At 46.0% G+C, this 15,543-nt stretch overlaps 1 protein-coding gene across 1 annotated transcript in view; it reads right to left on the bottom strand.

The window, feature by feature from the left end:
• Window positions 1–856: 856 nt before the first annotated feature.
• Window positions 857–15,543, bottom strand: part of crb2a (crumbs cell polarity complex component 2a) — a 149,087-nt gene continuing 134,400 nt past the window's right edge. Inside the window, exon 13 of the mRNA XM_061799751.1 lies at window positions 857–2,821. Coding sequence (XP_061655735.1) covers window positions 2,600–2,821 — 222 coding nt within the window. The 3' untranslated portion in view covers window positions 857–2,599. The remainder of the gene's footprint in view (window positions 2,822–15,543) is intronic.

Raw genomic sequence — 15,543 nt, 5'->3', positions numbered from 1 at the left:
GCATGCATGCATGTTCATGACAATAAAAGGTGATTCTTCTTCTTCTGAATGTCAGGCGAATAGCAAACATCTGGCCAACTTTCTTTCGCTCGCCTAGCTTAATTCAAAATAAAAATTAGAAATTAGCGGCACGGTGGACGACTGGTTAGAGCGTCAGCCTCACAGTTCAATCCCCGGCCCCACCTGTGTGGAGTTTGCATGTTCTCCCCGTGCCTGCGTGGGTTTTCTCCGGGCACTCCGGTTTCCTCCCACATCCCAAAAACATGCATGAATTGGAGACTCTAAATTGTCCGTAGGCATGACTGTGAGTGCGAATGGTTGTTTGTTCCTGCGATTGGCTGGCAACCAGTTCAGGGTGTACCCCGCCTCCTGCCCGATGACAGCTGGGATAGGCTCCAGCATGCCCGCGACCCTAGTGAGGAGAAGCGGCTCAGAAAATGGATGGATGGATGGAAAATTAGAAATTGCGCCATGGTGTCATTTTAAAGTTTAACTTCTTCACAACTGTGTGGCCAAATTTCAGCCCTCTAACCTTTGATTTTAACTGATGTGTCTTTGGTGGAAAACCAAGTCCAAGTCCAAGTGCTGGATTGTTTGTTTTTGTTTTTTTATTTATTTTATTTGTGTTTGTTTGTCCTTCCTTATCTGAATTAAGGTATTTATTTTGGACACTGCGGTGTTGGGTCCTTGTTTATGTGATAGATGTGAGATATCTCGGGAGGAAAAGCAACTCGGCGGGTTTTGGGCTGGGATATCTTCTCTGCATCACGATGCTCCACCATGGCTGGCCCCGTCACATCCCCTGTTCTTTTTAATGCAGTACACATCAGCTTAGGGGGGAAAAATAAAATAAATAAACAAAATAATGTTTTTAATGCATCACATCCACTCAAATCTACAGTACACATCTAGTAACATTAAACATATTACATATTCATTAATACATATAGCACATACAGTAGAGTAGGCAGGTGGGGTGTGTGACATGGGACATGTAATGGTGAGGGTCGGCGATTGGGGCGGGGGTGGTCTCTGCATCGGTGCCCAGTGGCGCACTCCCTCACCTCTCAATTCACGCATGGGAGGGGCAGTGGCAAACATTAATTCATTCATTCATCTTTCGTTCAAGGAACTACGTAGTATGCAGTGAACGTACCCATGAGTGATTTTAACCGTAGGTCCTAACGTCCTCGCGGGGATACCTTTCACTAGCAGCTTCAAGCTAACGGCAAATTTTTGAGTCAGTCAAGCACATGAAAACAAGCACACACATTTAATTCATCCATCCATTTTCTGAGCCGCTTCTCCTCACTAGGGTCACGGGCGTGCTGGAGCCTATCCCAGCTATCTTCGGGCGAGAGGCGGGGTACACCCTGAATTGGTCGCCAGCCAATCACAGGGCACATATCAACAAACAACCATTTTGACTCACATTCACACCTATGGGCAATTTAGAGTTTACAATTAACCTACGATGCATGTTTTGGGGATGTGGGAGGAAACCGGAGTTCCCGGAGAAAACTCACGCAGGGATGGGGAGAACATGCAAACTCCACACAGGCGAGGTCGGGATTTGAACCCCGGTCCTCAAAACTGTGAGGCAGATATGCTAACCAGTCGTCCACCGGCCCTCACTAGCAAACAACCCAAATTAATTAGTTCATTATTTCTCCTTTTCCTTTTTTTTTTTACATGAATATTTGTTGGATGTAAACTTTTTTCTGTTCTAGTTTTTGTTTCTTTTCTGGTTGTTAATTTATTGGTTAGTTCGTTAGTCAGTTAGTTAGTATGATTATTATTATCCATCCATCCATTTTCTGAGCCGCTTCTCCTCACTAGGGTCGCGGGCGTGCTGGAGCCTATCCCAGCTGTCATCGGGCAGGAGGCGGGGTACCCCCTGAACTGGTTGCCAGCCAATCACAGGGCACATACAAACAAACAACAATTCGCACTCACATTCACACCTACGGGCAATTTAGAGTTGTCAATTAACCTAGCATGCATGTTTTTGGGATGTGGGAGGAAACCGGAGTGCCCGGAGAAACCCACGCAGGCACGGGGAGAACATGCAAACTCCACACAGGCGGAGCCGGGAATTGAACCCCTTGATTATGATTAGTTTTTTAATTATCATCAATATATATACATTTTGTTAAGGGAAAAAAAGAACACAGAGATGGTGCAGCAGAACAAGTCCTTGGCGGTACACTTGAACATTGGACTGCAATTCCAATACTAACACGGATGCTCTGTACAAGAGTGGAATGACCAGACATTGTTTTCAGAGGAAGCTTAGATCCTTCAAGTGCGCAGCAATATGTTGGACATCTTCTTCCAGTCTGTACTGGCAAGTGCCATCTACTTTGCTGTAGTCTGCTGGTGGAACAGCAACATTGCCAGGGATGCCACACAGATTTAAGAAAATATATATATTTTGACATTATGCGACTTAAGATTTCTGTCCAAACTTCTATCATCACAATCTTTCACGTCTCCATGATTACTTACTGTACAATTACCAACATGCAACCTCTCTCTCTCTCTCTTTCTCTCTCTCTCTCTAAAATATCAATCTAAACTCCAATCTTCATAATCTCTGTCAGATGAGTCTTTCCTCTGGTGGAACTTTGAGCATTCTGTCCATCTCCAACTGAGCCCCAGCCAGCTCCTCAGAGCTGGGGCTGTAAGCTCCCTCGGACTGGCGCTTCTTTCTTGTTTTTAGTATCATCAAGGTCAAGCCAGATATCAGAACTAGCATACAGAGGGACAACAGGGTGACAGCCATTACCAGCCAGGAGATTTCTTGTTTATTGGGTTGTTTCTGCAAAGGCAAACAGAACAAAAATTGTGCCTCAGTGTTGAAATTGTAGTAAGATTATATGATGATTGCTACAACTGCATTTTTAGGTCTAAAATTGAGCAAAAAAACAAAAACAAAACACTAATGACTGCAAACATGAATTACAAAACATGCAGATAAAAACACCATGTAAGCATTGACAGTACAGGATGGAAAAAAACACATGAACCCCAAAACTAATGACTCCATGAACTAATCGGAGTCAGGAGTCAGCCAACCAAGAGTCCAATCAATGTGATGAGATGAGAGGAAGTTTAAGTTGCCCTGCCCTTAAAAACACACATACCATTTTTAGCTTTCCCTGTGAATATTGCCATCCATTCATCCAGGTCCTTTCATTGTCAGGACATTGTATCGAATGCAACTCGACTGTTCTGGTTGTCTTGGAAGATGTTTTGCCTGTCATCCGAACTGGCCTCATCAGTTGATGCATTAGGCTAGATCGGACAGCTCTTGCCTGAGTTTGTGTGGAAACCCAACAATGTATCCTCTATGTTAGAGACACGCCCCAACCACAAACTTCAATCTTTTTGAATGGAAAAAAAAAACAGGCATTAAAATGCATTGAGGAGAGGCATTTGCCGGACAATAACAGTCTTTTGGGGTGGAATCACCCTTGGTCATATTCCTCTCAGTTGTAAAAATGGTTGTGTAGGCACTTGAAACAAAGCCAAAGATGGTTGCGTTGTTTGTTATTTGTTTAGAGGCTTTAATGTTGAGTTTCTTTGGAAGGGACGAAAGGAAGGCATTGTATGTTTTTGTAGGCTACCTGCTGTGTTGTGAGATGGTTTCTCGACCTTAACGTAGATGGCCTCTCTCACTCTTCTTTCAAACCATCTGACTTTGCTGTCCAGAATATGTGTCAATTTTTATCATTAAAATAGTGCTGTTTATCTTTGAGGTCCAGGTAGATAGCTGAATCTTGACCTGAAGAGTTTAGCGTGTCTGTTTTGTGACATACAGTTATTGCTTGGGGCCAATACCAATTCTACCCCTTAGCCCTTCCCCTTCCTCTTACCTCTTCCCCTTAGCCCTTCGTTTGGAGGGCCAAGATGAAGGGTTTAGAAAATAGCCCTAGGAACTGGGACGACACTTGAATACTGCCACGTCATCAAAGTCACCCCCTGCTGGCTGTGTCATAGGCAGACGCTGCAATTGTTTACATTTCTGAGATGCCATATTGTTGTATCAATTGAATGTTACTATTATAAATCATTTTCTAATTTAAATTTGTCTGTCAGTTTATGGAGTTTCTATAGGTGACTGTCCATCCATCCATCCATCCATCCATTGTCTGTCAGTTTATGCCTTTTCTATAGGTGACTATCCATCCATCCATCATCTTGTACTTATCTATGATCAGGTCATGGCGACAGCAGCTTACGCAGGTAAGCCAAGACTTTCCTTTCCCCAGCCACTTTGTCTAGCTTTTCCGGGGGGATCCCAAGGCATTCCTAGGCCAGCTGTGAGACGTAGTCTCTCCAGTGTGTTCTGGGTCGTCTCCAGGGCCTCCTCCCGGTTGGAAATGCCTGGAACACCTCACCAGGGAGGTGTCCAGGGGACATCCTAATCAGATACCCGAACCACTTCATCTGGCTACTCTCGATGTGAAGGAGCAGCGGCGTGACTTTAAACTCCTTCACGATCAGAATTAGAATCAGTGTAACGGATACACGGTCAACCAGATGGCACCCCCAATCTCTGATTGTTCTGCATACCTGTCTCCTGAACCGGTCTGTGTACACACACACAACATCTAAGGGAGGCCTGGTCCACTTATCAGCTAAAGACACAGGAAACCTGGTTTGTCACCCGGACGCTAAATTAATTAACAGTCACCCCCTGCCCCCAGCCAGTCTGGAGGGTCTCACCAACAAAGAACTTTTTCTGGACACTGACTTCATGACCAAGAATTTAAGAAACCCACTTTTCAAGGGTGTCTGCTCTAGACAGTTTGACAACAATGGAATGGATATTCGCCGCCCTTTTCACAAGACTCAAATACAGCAACAAAGTATGTTCTTTTGATATATAAAAAAATTGCATGCAAGGATAAATAACAAGCCCAAGCCCTCTGGGACAATTGATGGAGCACAAGCGACACCCACTAGTGGTTGAGAGTTACTGCAAATTGCAAAATCACTAGTGACAGTCTTCACCAAATTTAATTCAGTTTGTGTATATTAAGAACTTTGCATGAATGCTCCCAGTGTTTAGAGAGCAGGTAGTGTGAATGACAGTGAGGGCTCCATCCAGTGATGGATAAGCGCGTCCAGTCTATGGCGGGGTTATGTTGTTTGAGCCAGGGAATTCCTTGAATAATGGAGGCCGAAATAGACTTGAGGACTCAGTAGAGCCACAGTTAAAATATCTGTGAAAACGCAACTTTCCTCTTTTTAACTAAATGCTGTGTAGTTAAAGATGTGTGCTCCTGCTGTAGGTCCTTGAATAATGGAGGTTGAAACCATAGCAAGCCATGAATGGGGACATACCGGTAGCGGAACTGGTGAGGGAGTTGTGGGCATATTCAATCCACGGCAGGAACGAGCTCCAGGAGAAGGGGTTGCGTGCGGCAACACAGCGGAGGGCCGATTATAGGGACTGATAAGCCTGCTCCGTCTGGCCGTTGGTTTGTGGATGATAACCCAAAGACAAGCTGGCTGCTGCGCCCAGCGCTCTACAGAATTCCTTCCAGACAAGGGAGGAGAACTGGGGTCCGCGGTCAGAGACGATGTCGATGGGGATTCCATGGAGTTTAAAGACGTTTTTGGACAAGGAGGTTAGCAGTTTCAAAGGCAGATGGAAGTTTGGGGAGGGGTACACAATGGACATATTTGGAAAAGCGATCGATAATAGTGAGAATGATTGAGTTACCTTCAGGGGGGGTAGGCCAGTAACAAAATCCAAAACGATGTGGGACCAAGGGCGGCTTCAGATAGGCAAAGGACGCAGCAGACCAGCTGTGGGTAGGTGTGAAGACCTCCCTTGGGCGCAGACGGAGCAGGCTTGGACAAACTCCCGGGTGTCTTTAACGATGCTGGGCCACCAGAAGTGCTGCTGGATGAACAGAATGGTGTGGGTGATGCCGAGATGACAGGTGAGCTTGGAGTTGTGGGCCCACTGAAGGATGTCAGAGCGTGCGTAGTTGGGTACGAACAGGCGGTTCAGAGGCCCGGTCTTGGGATCCGGGTGAGTCTTGTGAGCCTCCTTAACCACCTATTCAATCTTCCAGGTGGCTGCGCCAACAAAACACAAGCAAGGGAGAACGGGTTGTGGTTCTGCAGGGCTGGAGAGGGGCAATGATGTAGCTAAGAAAATGTACGGAGGAGAGGTGGAATTTGCATTTCTCCAGTTTGACATACAGACGGTTTTCGAGGAGGCGCTGGAGGTCTTGGCGTACATGAGTGCTGTGTTCTTCGGGGAGCGGGAGAAAATGAGAATGTCGTCCAGGTAAACAAAAACGAACCGGTTTAACAAATCACCGAGGATGTCGTTGATGAATGCTTGGAAGACTGCGGGGGTGTTGCTTAATCCGAAGGCATGACCAAATATTCAGAGTGTCCGAGTGGGGTATTGAAAGTGGTCTTCCATTCATCCCCCTCCAGGGAATCACGGATGTAATCCTCCATCGCCTTTTTCTCCGGGCGGGAGGGATTGAAGAGACGGCTGGAGAGAAGAGGGGCCCCCGGCAGGAGATTGATTGCACAGTTGCAAGGGTGGTGGAGGGGACAAAGAAATGGCCAGGTTTTTGCTGAACATCGGAGAGAGATCATGATATTCTTCGGTGACTCCGGAGAGGTCAACTGGTGTGGCAGATGGTGGTGGGTTTCCAGAGGGCGGTATAGCACAGAGCAGGCAGTTTGAATGGCAGTGAGGGCTCTATCCAGTGATGGCGGGGCTATGTTATTTTAGCCAGGGAATTCCGAGGACTAATGGGGTCTCAGGGGAAGGGATAACGAAAAGAGAAATGTTTTCGCAGTGATTTCTGGAAATACGCAAGGTGAACGGTACTGTTTGGTGGGTGACAGGTGATATGACTCGGCCATCCAGGGCTGTGACATTTTTAGGAGACGGAAGTGGTTGGAGAGGGAGTTGGAGCTTATGTGCTATACCTTCGTGAATAAAATTATCATTGGCATCGGAATCTATTAGGGCTACTATGGGTGTGTTAGGACGCAAGCAGGAACGGTCAGACGGAAGAAAGAGCTAGAGGAAATGGTGGTTTGGCTCACTACGGTGCTCTCGGATCGTGGTGAGCCTGGTCTTTTAGTTGCAGGGGGCATGTGGCAATGAAATGACCTGATTGACCGCAATAAATGGACAGCCGCTGGATGACGCGACGCTGACGTTCCTGGGGGTCCAGTCGGGTGTTACCAATTTGCATGGGTTCATCAGGTGCAGTGAGGGGTGACAAAGGGGCAGTAGGTGGTGCAGAAGGCGGGTGAGATGCTGACGGTGCGGTGCTCACGGTGGAAGTAATTTTACGTGCTCGAAGCCCCCTCTCTCGTGCTCTCAATGTTATCCAGACGAATGGTGAATGCTATGAGATCGTAGAGAGAGGAGGGCTTATCCCGGGAAGCGAGCTCATCTTTAAGCTGTTCCGAAAGGCCGTTAATGAAAATCCCCCTAAGCGCAGCATCATCCCACCTGCATTCACCCGGAAGTATCCTACATTCAATCGAATAAGCAGTTACGGAACAAGAGCCCTCAGTGAGTGTAAGGAGGCGGCGGGTGGCTTCTCTGCCCTGAACTGGGTGATCAAATACGTTTTTTAGTTCTGCGGAAAAAGAATCGAATGACTGGAGTTGTTGGGAGGAGTTGTGCCATAACGAGGTAGACCATTTATTATTATTATTAATCAGTTTATTTGAAAGGGGACAATGCAATTTCATAAAACACATGAAGTACACATGGTTAAAAAAGCCAGAATTAGCCAGAAGGCTAGTTTTCATCTGTAGTCCCCTGGCCATGAAGTAAAAAAGCATTTAGCTGTTTACTGCGGAGGAGGTTAGTGACAAATGCGACCTTGGATTTTTCGGTGGGATAACTGTACGGTTGAAGGTTGAAAACTAGGGAACAATAAAGAAGGAACTGGCTACATGCACCTAGGTCGGAGGGACATGAGGTTCTTTGTACGGGAGGCGGGCTGGCTGCGGGCTCAGAAGGAGTACTCACGGGAGGAAGGTCGGATTGCATTTTCGAAAACAGGAGGGAGACTTGTTGAGTGAGGGAGTGTAAGGATTCCCTGATTTCTTGAAGCGCTCGGTCCTGTCGCCCTATGTGGGCGCCTTGGAGGTTGAGTGCATGTTTAAGCGCCTTCGGGATTGCTGGGTCCATGGCTGGCCAGAGTATTCTGTCTCGATCGGATAGAGACTGGACCCAAGAGCAGGTGGAGGCAGAGAGGTTGTGATGAACAGTTTATTGAAAGGGAAATAAGGATTGTCCTTGGGATGCGTTGGCGGGTTGTTGAGGTACAGAATACGTGGCAGGCAGTGATGAGGACGGGCGGCTGTCTTGACGGCAAGGTGGCAGAGATCCACTTGACGAGGGACACGGAGGATATAGAGAGGACAGGGAAGAACACGAAGGTCAGAACAATGACAAGTAGGCTTACTTGGAGACTGGGGAGCCGTTGTACCGCTTGGAGAAACTGCAATACTCTGGCGAGAGTTTCTGGGATCTGGCAGGCTTAAATGCAGGTGATGATGAGGGCTGATTGATGAAAGGTGCACGGCCAAGGTGTTGCTAATTACTGGGAAGAGAGAGGGAGGGAGGGAGGGAGAAAGAGAGGAGCGCAAAGCGCCACCCAGGCTCCAGCAAAAGGACTGCAGGCCACAGTTCATGACAAAATTTGTGTAATTAAGAAATGTTTTGTAGGCACTTCTTAAGAGTTCACTTGCTTTTAATTCCTTTGATAATTTGTTCCATTGCACTGCTGCGCTCTACAATAAACCTTTTACCCATAAGGCTTTTAAATCAGCCTAACCAGTCGTCCACCGTGCCGCCTATTATTATTATTATGAAATAAAAATCTTCAATAATCAAATGAGAGACACAGATGTCCCTCCCCCGCCTGCACGCTGGCTGCTCATTGGTCACTCGCCAAAGATTCAGAAGTGAGTGACAGAACGCTTCAGCAGTTCCGTTTCCGCTCCCAACCGACTCGCTCAACTCACGGCGGCGGCCAAGCTAAAAGAACGAATCATTTCATGAACTCATTCAGATCAGTTCCTTCACTAAAAAGATTCGTTCTTCTGAACGAAACGTTCGCGAATGTAACAACACTACTTAGAATCCAGATGCGAATTTGGATGAACGTTGAGGATGACTAATTATAATACCAGAAGATGGGAGGGTAGTCAAAATAAAAGGCCCACCAGAGGATGTACTTCCTGTGGCTTTTGAGGAAGAGGGAGGGATAAAATCACAGTTCAAAATCTCTTTAACAGTTGACTTACAATTTCATTCTAACATGCTGCCACTTTTGCACATCTATGTGGAGACAACTACTACATTATTCCTGCACTCACTGTAGTAGTCTCGTCACTCTGCACTATTTGCATATCCATTGTTGACCAATACTGGCCACTCGTGCTTGAGAACTATCTGCATCATTTGAACAATTGTCAATGTTCCACATTATCGCACTAAGCAAAGCAAAGCAAATTTATTTATATAGCGCATTTCATACACAAGGTAACTCAATGTGCTTTACATGATTAAAAGCATTTAAAAATAAAGAAAAAAACTTCTTATAACCATTTAAAAAAAAGACGGAAAAAAGTAGAGTTAAAACAGCGTACAGTGTAAGTATATTTCTTACTTCTTTCTTAAAAGTGGAAATGCTCTAAAAAGCATGAGAAAAAAGAAGCGTGTTTAACCTGGACTTAAAAACATTCACACTTTGGGATGACATCACTTCTGTTGGCAACTTATTCCATTTGTGTGCAGCATATTAACTAAATGCTGCTTCACCATGTTTGCTTTGGACTCTGTGGTCCACTATTTGACCTGAGTCTGTCGATCTCAGAGCCCTACTGGGTTTATATTCCATTAGCATTTCTTTCATGTATTCAGGACCTAAACCGTTTAGTGATTTATAGACCAGTAGCATAACTTTAAAATCTATTCTCAAGCTTACTAGGAGCCAGTGTAAAGACTTTAGAATTGGAGTAAGATGCTCTGACCTCTTTGTCCTGGTCAGAACCCGAGCTGCAGCAATTTGAATGAGTTGCAGCTGTTTAATGCTCTTTTTGGGGAATCCAGTCAGAAGACCATTACAATAGTCAAGTCTACTTGAGATAAAAGCATGGACTAGCTTAGCACATGCAAGCTTTCACTCTGGATATGTTCTTCAGATGTTGGACTTGGCCTTTGGTTTTTAAAGAGAGTGACTCCAGGTATTTACTAACACCAATCCTCTTTTGTTTGTTGTCAAAAACAATTATCTTTTGTTGTGGTTTAATTGAAGAAAATGTTGGCTCATTTAGTTATTTATCTGTTTTAGACAATGACACAACACCTCAATTGACCTGTAGTCATCTGGACACACTGCTAGATATCATCTGTCATGTCATCTGCATAGCTACGATAGTCGAAATTTAAGTTCTGAAGAATTTGACGCAAAGGTAGGAAATACAGGCTGAAGATCAGAATCAGAATCAGAATCATCTTTATTTGCCAAGTATGTCCAAAACACACAAGGAATTTGTCTCCGGTAGTTGGAGCCGCTCTAGTACAACAGACAGTCAATTTACAGAACACTTTGGAGACATAAAGACATTGACAAAAAACAACAACAAACAACAATTGTGCAAAAAGATGCAGAGTCCTCAGTTCGAATGGCTAATATCGCAATAGTCCGGTGCAATGACCATTGTGCAAAGGGCACTGAGACTTCAAGGAGTGTATGCGGTTTAAAGTGACGAGTAGTGCGATAATCTGCGACAATGGTTGTGCAAATGTTACAGATACTCCTCAATCAGTGTGCAAATGGAGCAGATGCTACTCTGGCATGAGTGGCCACTATATGCAAATAGTGCAGCACGGCGAGACAACTACAGTGAATGCACGAGTAATACATAATACAGAAATGTGACAACGAACTCAAGTCAAAAAATTGCCAGCTTGTTGTAATGGAATTGTAAGTTAGCTGTTTAAGAAGTTGATTGCAAGAGGGAAGAAGCTGTTGGAATGTCTACTAGTTCTAGTTTGCATTGATCGGTAGCGCCTACCTGAGGGAAGGAGCTGGAAGAGCTGGTGACCGGGGTGGGGAGGGTCCGAGAGGATTTTGCACGCCCTTATCTTAGTTCTGGCACCGTGCAAGTCCTCAAGGGTGGGTAGGGGGGTACCGACAATCCTTTCAGCAGTTTTGATTGTCCGTTGCAGTCGGAGTTTGTCCTTTTTTGTAGCAGCACCAAACCAGACTGTGATGGAAGAACACAGGACTGATTCGATGACCGCTGTGTAGAACTGTCTCAGCAGCTCCGGTGGCAGGCCATGCTTTCTCAGAAGCCGCAGGAAGTACATCCTCTGCTGGGCCTTTTTGAGGACGGAGTTGATGTTGGTCGCCCACTTCAGGTCCTGGGAGATTGTAATTCCCAGGAACTTGAAGGTCTCGACGGTTGACACAAGGCAGCTGGACAACGTGAGGGGCAGCTGTGGCGAAGGATGCCTCCTGAAGTCCACGATCATCTCTACAGTCTTGAGCGTGTTCAGCTCCAGGTTGTGTCGGCCGCACCACAGCTCCAGCCGCTCCGCTTCCTGTCGATATGCAGACTCGTCACCGTCCTTGATGAGGCCGATGACAGTGGTGTCATCTGCAAACTTCAGGAGTTTGACAGTTGGGTTCGCTGAGGTGCAGTCGTTCGTGTAGAGAGAGAAGAGCAGCGGAGAGAGGACACAACCTTGGGGCGTCTAGAACTCTTATCAAAATTTGAGAAAGTCTAACAACCTTCGGATTACGAGACTGGAAAAAAGATTTCTCGTCACTCCGAAATTTTATGCACATAAAAAGTGACGTGGTGCCCCTTTTACGAGATAAAACATCTTAATTTATAACGCTGTAATTTAAAATTACGTTAAACCGAAAGTAACACAGTCGTCGCTCCCAGCTCATTCTTTCCTCCTAAATTAATTACATTTGTATTTAACCCGTATACACATTACATATTGGTGCAACCCGCGTGAGGAGATGCCAAGTTTTGTCCAAACCCAAACACACAAAACTCACGATATTTTGCAATAAACCTAGACGGCAGCCGCCATCTTTGCAGGGTCATGTTTCGGCACGTCCTCTGCTATCTAGGTTGAGCTATGTGTGAGCACATTCCGTTACCATAGCGACCAAGTTCCGCGCACTTGTTAACGAGAGGTTAGCCCTAGTGAAACTAGTGTTGTTGTATTGCAAATGATATTTGGATATCGGTTTTGTGCGCTGCATGTTTTGAACTGTGGGAAGATTCCATACGTAAAGTTATGTTTGAGAAGTTCCTTCGAGAACTGCAAAGTGGCCGAATTCTGAGCATTTGTATGGTTCTCGTCTGTTCCCGGTATGGCGTCTGGAGTAGCTAACCAGCTATATGCCCGTTGTGGTTTTGGGAATTTTATGCTGAGCTTCGCTGTGTTCATGTGTGGGGCATGAACAGGACACGCTGGAGAGACTACATCCTTCGGCTGGCCTGGGAACGCCTCGGGATCCCCCCGGAAGAGCTGGATGAAGTGGCTGGGGAGAGGGAAGTCTGGGCGTCCCTGCTAGAGCTACTGCCCCCGCGACCCGACCTCGGTGATGTCATCGTGGCCACCTTGGTTTCCTTCTTTGTGGCCGTGACCCGTGGCATGAGCTCCGGGTTGTCCTCGAGTGTCCACTCGTGGGCGTTCATTCCATCACGCAACTTCCGGCTGTGTGACTGGAATCGGTTTGCTAACTAGCCGCTGCTCAGCCGCTAGTAAGCTATTACCAAATGCGTGCTAAGGCATCGCGTTCATCCTGAGTCGTTGCTTATGAAACAATAAACGTGGGCTTTCATAATAGCACCGCCGTATGCTTTTTCTGCTGGTAAGCTTCCTCTGTGCTCCGCTGTGAGCACCGCGCAACCCAGCGTCACCCGTCGCCTAGCAACCGAGCACACTTGAGAGCGGCTAACTGGCCGCCTCAACTCACAATCACTATAAAGGACGTCTATTAATTTAAAACCCTCCGTTTTTGCTCGTTTGCTTTTTTCTTTAAATGCCGACACCGCGATTGTGTTTAAAGCTTTATGCCTGATATTTTTGACCAGCTTTGAGATTTACAACTGTAACGAGTCTCACCAACGGAAAGCGCTGCATTGCTACAGCAAATACCGCCATCTTCCGTCAGCAAAAGCGCACTACACCTTTGGACGATTTAAACTAATAACCGCTTACAGTAACTAGTTACTTAACGGATTCCTTTACAAAGTGGAGTTAGTAACTAATTGCTTGTCTGTTTTTTAATCACTTTGGGTTTTCCATTTTAATTTTTTAATAATAAAATTTTCTTTTAACCTGATTTGATTTAAAATTTTCTGAAAGATTTTTTTTGGGAAAGCTTTTTTAAAAAAAAAAAAAAAAAAGAAAAGAAAAAAATAGCATTATTTTTTAAATCATTCTTATTAATAATTTTGTATTTTTTAATTATTATTATTTTATTTTTTATTTTCTTTGAATCGTTTTTTGTTTTTGTTTGGATGGCTTTTCCCTCTGCCTAAAGCCCACACCATTGCTCGCCATACAAGCAATTAATTAATTCAAAAGCCGAGTTATAAGTACATTTGACTTTTACAAAAGTTAAATAAAACTTATGTGAATCAGCTGAAGTCCTAAATTGCTTCACTTATTGAATTGACTTGCAGTGATAGCCATCACCCACAGTCAAATCAAATTGCTTCACTAAATTGGCCAAGACCTGCTCTGCCGCTTCAAGCATCTAATTCATTACAAAAATCTTCAACTGTGGGGCGCAGGTGGAACAGGCATTATCACCACCAACTCGGGAACTGTCCTCCGAACGGTGCCTGGAATTGGACCAATCGGAGGACGGCGACCTGTCAAGCCGCATGCCCTCAAGTGACGACACCATCATTGACGACACCGCCGTGTTCCCTGTAGCCACCTCACCACCGCTGAACCGACTTAAAGAACTTGACACGTGTCTCTGCCATCCTGTCCAACCACCGTGCGAAGAACGCTACTGCCCCAATGTTGCTGGTGGGATTAATTTGCATGACTTGCCCGACAGACGACGTCATCCTGGCCTTGTGGGCTGACAAATCGGCAATTTCTCAGGCACTGTTTGACACCCTACGACTTAAGCATCGTGACCTTCAATTAACGCTGAAACCTTTTTGCTTTTCCGTTAACACCGTGCCGCCGTCAGCCGTCACTGCAGTGGGCGTATGCGCCCTGAACCTACAATGGAACCATTGCGCGTTAACTCACTGCTTCCTAGTAGTCCCCAATTTGCCACATAAAACTTAAAACATAAAACTGTAGGCGCGGATGTACTTGTCTGACGGGCCGTTCAAGTTGACACCATTAACAATGTTTTATGGTCGCGTGCTACTCCTCCAACCGTGTTTTTCAACCATTAAACCTGAAGTCGGGACAAACCGTCCCCGATGCGTTCGAAGTTTTGCGCGAAGACGAAGTTATGGTAAAAGCGACAACTGTTAACTTCCCTATTCGACTGGTTGTGCACGCTAACCAATCAGTAACCGGTCCACATGCGTTCTTCAGCCTTCGCCGGAGTTTAACAACCTGGGTTTGTCGGTGCATGCCACACCCCTCCTAGACGCTTCCCGGACCACCGTGCTGCTAATTCCCAACGACACACGGAACGACATCCACATCCCCAGATCTACTAGACTTGGCCTCTTGATCTGCTCCGACTTACACGATTTCAATCTCACGGTCCCTGTGATTGGTCACCTTCCACTAGACCTCTTCCCATTGCCTAGCTCTGGGGGAGTACAACTCCTTGTTCCTTCACGATACAGTGCTCTCGTTCAAGTGGGACCTACTGAAGGTGATGACATCATCAGAGTAGACATGGCGACAGACCAACACCTGGTGATCCATACGCTCAGTACAATCCCAACTGCACCCGAAAGCGTGTCTCCCGCGACTTCACCCACTCCCTCAAACTACTTGCGAACCAACTCCCCGGCACCGTTAACACCGTGTGATAGTCGCCCGCTCCCTTACCCCGACTTCGAAACCCGCGTGCAACAGGTCCTAGCGGATGCTGACACCCAAAGTTCCGATGACGAACGACAGCATTTGTGGGAAGTGCTAATCAAACACGCTGTGTCATTTGCTAAAGACTCACTCGACGGCAGCCTAACTGACATGCACATGGTCCGCACTCCGACCCCTCCAAAACAACCACAACCAGATGACGATCTTACAAAAGGGGGGACCGCACCTGTGATGCTAAACAGGTCCACCAGGGGTCGCTCTTTTGACACGGGACCTTCCCTCAACCTTTCGATCCCACACGACCCCCTAATAAATAGTAAAGTCGCGCCCCTTCGATACACATTTTGTGGACTCTGTCCCTAATCAATGGAAGGCATTTTCAACCATCACGCTTAGTTTTATTTATTTTTTTGTCCTGTTCAGCTGTTAGGTCAAGCAGAATGGAAGATCTGTATCCCTTTTAT

Source organism: Phyllopteryx taeniolatus, chromosome 15, assembly GCF_024500385.1.
Source record: "Phyllopteryx taeniolatus isolate TA_2022b chromosome 15, UOR_Ptae_1.2, whole genome shotgun sequence".
NCBI lineage: Eukaryota > Metazoa > Chordata > Actinopteri > Syngnathiformes > Syngnathidae > Phyllopteryx > Phyllopteryx taeniolatus.
This window is presented reverse-complemented; position numbering and strand designations above follow the sequence as displayed.